At 45.8% G+C, this 6,000-nt stretch overlaps 1 protein-coding gene across 3 annotated transcripts in view; it reads left to right on the top strand.

Annotated features, from left to right (window-relative positions):
- The window catches only part of rnf175 (ring finger protein 175), a 43,082-nt gene that overhangs the window by 2,522 nt on the left and 34,560 nt on the right, over nucleotides 1-6,000 (top strand). For 2 of the 3 annotated variants that reach the window (XM_042298532.1, XM_042298534.1), the window contains exon 2: nucleotides 4,995-5,032. The exons of the other annotated variant lie outside the window; for it this stretch is intronic. In XM_042298532.1, coding sequence (XP_042154466.1) covers nucleotides 4,995-5,032 — 38 coding nt within the window. The remainder of the gene's footprint in view (nucleotides 1-4,994; nucleotides 5,033-6,000) is intronic. 3 annotated transcript variants of the gene reach the window in all.

Here is a 6,000-nt window from a genome sequence, read left to right as displayed (position 1 = left end):
ACTGTTAGGTCTACAACACCTGTTGTATTCGGCATTTCACTGTAAGGTCTACTACACCTGTTGTGTTCAGCATTTCACTGTGAGGTCTACTATACCTGTTGTAGTCAGAATTTCACTGTGAGGTCTACTACACCTGTTGTATTCAGCATTTCACTGTAAGGTCTACTACACCTGTTGTATTCAGCATTTTACTGTAAGGTCTACACCTGTTGTATTCAGCATTTCACTGTAAGGTCTACTACACCTGTTGTATTCAGCATTTCACTGTGAGGTCTACTACACCTGTTGTATTCAGCATTTCACTGTGAGGTCTACTACACCTGTTGTATTCAGCATTTCACTGTGAGGTCTACTACACCTGTTGTATTCAGCATTTCACTGTCAGGTCTACTACACCTGTTCTTTCAGCATTTCACTGTGAGGTCTACTACACCTGTTGTATTCAGCATTTCACTGTGAGGTCTACTACACCTGTTGTATTCAGCATTTCACTGTAAGGTCTACTACACCTGTTGTATTCAGCATTTCACTGTAAGGTCTACTACACCAGTTGTATTCGGCGCATGTGACTAATAAAATTGACATTTGGCAGGAGGTTAGGAAGTGCAGCTCAGTTTCCACCTCATTTTGTGGGCAGTGAGCACATAGCCTGTCTTCTCCTGAGAGCCAGGTCTGCCTACGGCGGCCTTTCTCAATAGCAAGGCTATGCTCACTAAGTCTGTACATAGTCAAAGCTTTCCTTAATTTTGGGTCAGTCACAGTGGTCAGGTATTCTGCTACTGTGTACTCTCTGTTTAGGGCCAAATAGCATTCTGGTTTGCTCTGTTTTTTTGTTAATTCTTTCCAATGTGTCATTTGGTTGGGTCTAATTGTGTTGCTGTCCTGTGGGGTTTGTTTGTGTTTGTGAACTGAGCCCCAGGACCAGCTTGATGGCATGGCTTTAGAAGCTTCTGATAGGCTAATTGACATAATTTGAGTCAGTTGGAGGTGTACCTGTGGATGTATTTCAAGGCCTACCTTCAAACTCAGTGCCTCTTTGCTTGACATCATGGTAAAATCAAAAGAAATCAGCCAGGTTGGTCTGTGACGACCGGTCTCTATAGCCAGACTGTCCTCTCTGGGCAACCAGGTTTGTCTGTGACGACCGGTCTCTATAGCCAGACTGTCCTCTCTGGGCAGCCAGGTTTGTCTGTGACGACCGGTCTCTATAGCCAGACTGTCCTCTCTGGGCAGCCAGGTTTGTCTGTGACGACCGGTCTCTATAGCCAGACTGTCCTCTCTGAGTCTGTACCTAGTCAATGTTTTCCTCAGTTTTCTATCAGTCACAGTGGTCAGATAGTCTGCCACCATGTACTGTCTGTTTAGAGACAAATAGCATTGAAGTTTACTTTGATTTGTTGTGGTGTATTTCCAATACGTGATATATTTTATTTTTGTTTTGTGATGATTTGGATGGGTCAGATGTTCTGAGTGCTGTCCTGAGGCTCTATGGGGCTGGTTTGGGTTAGTGAACTGAGCCTCAGAACCAGCTGGCTGAGTGCTGTCCTGAGGCTCTATGGGGTTGGTTTGGGTTAGTGAACTGAGCCTCAGAACCAGCTGGCTGAGTGCTGTCCTGAGGCTCTATGGGGTTGGTTTGGGTTGGTGAACTGAGCCTCAGTACCAGCTGGCTGAGTGCTGTCCTGAGGCTCTATGGGGTTGGTTTGGGTTAGTGAACTGAGCCTCAGAACCAGCTGGCTGAGTGCTGTCCTGAGGCTCTATGGGGTTGGTTTGGGTTAGTGAACTGAGCCTCAGAACCAGCTGGCTGAGTGCTGTCCTGAGGCTCTATGGGGTTGGTTTGGGTTAGTGAACTGAGCCTCAGAACCAGCTGGCTGAGTGCTGTCCTGAGGCTCTATGGGGTTGGTTTGGGTTAGTGAACTGAGCCTCAGAACCAGCTGGCTGAGTGCTGTCCTGAGGCTCTATGGGGTTGGTTTGGGTTGGTGAACTGAGCCTCAGAACCAGCTGGCTGAGTGCTGTCCTGAGGCTCTATGGGGTTGGTTTGGGTTAGTGAACTGAGCCTCAGAACCAGCTGGCTGAGTGCTGTCCTGAGGTTCTATGGGGTTGGTTTGGGTTAGTGAACTGAGCCTCAGTACCAGCTGGCTGAGTGCTGTCCTGAGGCTCTATGGGGTTGGTTTGGATTAGTGAACTGAGCCTCAGAACCAGCTGGCTGAGTGCTGTCCTGAGGCTCTATGGGGTTGGTTTGGGTTGGTGAACTGAGCCTCAGAACCAACTGGCTGAGTGCTGTCCTGAGGCTCTATGGGGTTGGTTTGGGTTAGTGAACTGAGCCTCAGAACCAGCTGGCTGAGTGCTGTCCTGAGGTTCTATGGGGTTGGTTTGGGTTAGTGAACTGAGCCTCAGTACCAGCTGGCTGAGTGCTGTCCTGAGGCTCTATGGGGTTGGTTTGGATTAGTGAACTGAGCCTCAGAACCAGCTGGCTGAGTGCTGTCCTGAGGCTCTATGGGGTTGGTTTGGGTTGGTGAACTGAGCCTCAGAACCAACTGGCTCAGGTGACTCTTCTCTTGTTTCATCTCTTGACATTGTAGAGCTGTGTGATGGAATGTTTTGGGGTCACTTGTTTTTAGATGGTTGTAAAATGTGATGGCTCTTTGTTCTATTTGAATAAGGAGGTGGTATTGGCCCACTTCTGCTCTACGTGCTCTATTTTTCTTTGCACTTGCAATACGGTCTGCAAGCAGTATTTCGATTGGATGTTTGTCCCATTTGGTAAATTCATTATAAGTGTGGACCCCATACAAATCAAATCAAATCAAATCAAATTTTATTTGTCACATACACATGGTTAGATGTTAATGCGAACGAAATGCTTGTGCTTCTAGTTCCGACAATGCAGTAATAACGAGAAGTAATCTAACTTTCCAAAAAAACTACTGTCTTATACACAGTGTAAGGGGATAAAGAATATGTACATAAGGATATATGAATGAGTGATGGTACCGAGCAGCATAGGCAAGATACAGTAGATGATATTGAACAGTATATACATATGAGATAAGTATGTAAACCAAGTGGCATAGTTAAAGTGGCTAGTGATACATGTATTACATAAGGATGCAGTCGATGATATAGAGTACAGTATCAACGTATGCATTGAACAATGTAGGGTAAGTAACATTATATAAGGTAGCATTGTTTAAAGTGGCTAGTGATATATTTACATCATTTCCCATCAGCCCTGATTAAAGTGGCTGGAGTAGAGTCAGTGTCATTGACAGTGTGTTGGCAGTGCCACTCAATGTTAGTGGTGGCTGTTTAACAGTCTGATGGCCTTGAGATAGAAGCTGTTTTTCAGTCTCTCGGTCCCAGCTTTGATGCACCTGTACTGACCTCGCCTTCTGGATGACAGCGGGGTGAACAGGCAGTGGCTCGGGTGGTTGATGTCCTTGATGATCTTTATGGCCTTCCTGTAGCATCGGGTGGTGTAGGTGTCCTGGAGGGCAGGTAGTTTGCCCCCGGTGATGCGTTGTGCAGACCTCACTACCCTCTGGAGAGCCTTACGGTTGAGGGCGGTGCAGTCCATACCAGGCGGTGATACAGCCCGCCAGGATGCTCTCGATTGTGCATCTGTAGAAGTTTGTGAGTGCTTTTGGTGACAAGCCTGAATTTCTTCAGCCTCCTGAGGTTGAAGAGGCGCTGCTGCGCCTTCCTCACGATGCTGTCTGTGTGAGTGGACCAATTCAGTTTGTCTGTGATGTTTATGCCGAGGAACTTAAAACTTGCTACCCTCTCCACTACTGTTCCATCGATGTGGATGGGGGGTGTTCCCTCTGCTGTTTCCTGAGTCCACAATCATCTCCTTAGTTTTGTTGACGTTGAGTGAGGTTATTTTCCTGACACCACACTCCCCTCACCTCCTCCCTGTAGGCCGTCTCGTCGTTGTTGGTAATCAAGCCTACCACTAATTGATGATTGAGTTGGAGGCGTGCATGGCAGTGAGAAAGTAGAACCCCAGTGTTGAGGATCAGCGGGGAGGAATGTTGTTGCCTACCCTCACCACCTGGGGGCGGCCCGAAGGAAGTCCAGTACCCAGTTGCACAGGACTTATTCCACATTTGAATACACAATGGATTAAATTCCTTTTTGGGTTAGGGCAGTCAGTGTGGTTGAGATTGCATCGTCTGTGGACCTATTTGGGCGGTAAGCAAATAGTGGGTCAAGGGTGTCACACTAGTCTCTCAAAGCACTTCATGATGACGGATGTGAGTGCTACATAGTCGTTTACTCAGTTACCTTAGCTTTCTTGGGAACAGGAACAATGGTGGCCCTCTTGAAGCATAACAGCAGACTGGTATAGGGATTGGTTGAATATGTCCGTATGGTCTGCGCATGCTCTGAGGGCGCGGCTGGGGATGCCGTCTGGGCCTGCAGCCTTGCCATAATGTCTTACATCAGTGAAGGAGAGACCGCATGATTCCGTTGCAGGCCATAATTGTCCTCACAAAAAGTTATTTAGTCTGCCTGGGAGCAAGACATCCTGGTCCGTGACTGGGCTGGGTTTCTTCCTGTAGTCCGTGATTGACAGACCCTGCCACATACCTCTTGTGTCTGAGCCGTAATGACATCTGTACTGGCGCTTAATAGCCCAGGGAATAATGACATTCAGTCACAGACACCTTGCCCTGATTAAAAGCAGTGGTTCAGTTTCATCATCAATCCACGGTTTCTGGTTAGGGAATGTTTTAATACCTTCAACGGTTCATAAGTTGCACACATACTTCACTGCCATATAGAGCAACTGGTTCTAGAACTGATTGGAACATTTTGAGACAGCATGGCATAGAAGGCTCTTCTTGCTTTGTCTCTCAGCTCATTCACAGCCCTGTGAAAGCTACCTGTGTTGCTGATACTTAGTCCTAGATATGTGTAGTTTTTTGTGAGTTCTGAAAGAACTCCTCTCTCTCTCTCTCTCTCTATCTCTTCTCTCCCCCTCTCTCTTCTAGGGGGATCTCCTGAAAATGACTCACAGGGAGAACTGGAAGTAAGTCCTCATTTAGAACCAGTAATTGGACAGTGAGAAAGTAGAACCAGTAATTGGACAGTGAGAAAGTAGAACTCGTAATTGGACAGTGAGAAAGTAGAACCCGTAATTGGGCAGTGAGAAGGTATTTATACCCCTTGACTTATTCCACATTTGAATACACAATGGATTAAATTGTTTTTTTCTCTCTCACCAATCTACACACAATAACCCATAATGACATCACAATAACCCATAATGCCATCGCAATACCCCATAATCACATCACAATACCCCATAATGACATCGCAATACCCCATAATGACATCACAATACCCCATAATGACATCACAATACCCCATAATGACATCACAATACCCCATAATGACATCACAATACCCCATAATGACATCACAATACCCCATAATGACATCACAATACCCCATAATGACACCACAATACCCCATAATGACACCACAATACCCCATAATGACACCACAATACCCCATAATGACATCACAATACCCCATAATGACATCACAATACCCCATAATGACAAAGTGAAAACATGTTTTTAGAAATGTGTTCAAATTTGTTGTAAATGGGAAATATCTCATTCACGTAAGTATTCACACTCCTTTGCTATAACGCTCTAAATTGAGCTCCGATGCATCCAATCTCCTCTGATCATCCTTGAGACGTCACTACAACTTGACTTGAGTCCTCCTGTGGCCAATTCAATTGTTTGGAAATTATTTTGAAGAAACACACCTGTCTATATAAGGTCCCACTGTCGACAGGGCAGAAACTATACCACGAATTCCAAGGAACTTTCTGTAGATCTCTGATATAACCTATGCCTCATCATAATTCTATATCTGGGGAAGGGTATAAAACCATTTCTACCGTGTTGAAAGTTTATATCATTTGGGAAAAATATGAAACTACTCAAGAATCTGCCGAGAGCAGGCTGTCCCACCAAACTGAGC

The sequence above is a fragment of the Oncorhynchus tshawytscha genome, linkage group LG15 (genome assembly GCF_018296145.1).
Source record: "Oncorhynchus tshawytscha isolate Ot180627B linkage group LG15, Otsh_v2.0, whole genome shotgun sequence".
Taxonomy (NCBI): Eukaryota; Metazoa; Chordata; class Actinopteri; order Salmoniformes; family Salmonidae; genus Oncorhynchus; species Oncorhynchus tshawytscha.
This window is presented reverse-complemented; position numbering and strand designations above follow the sequence as displayed.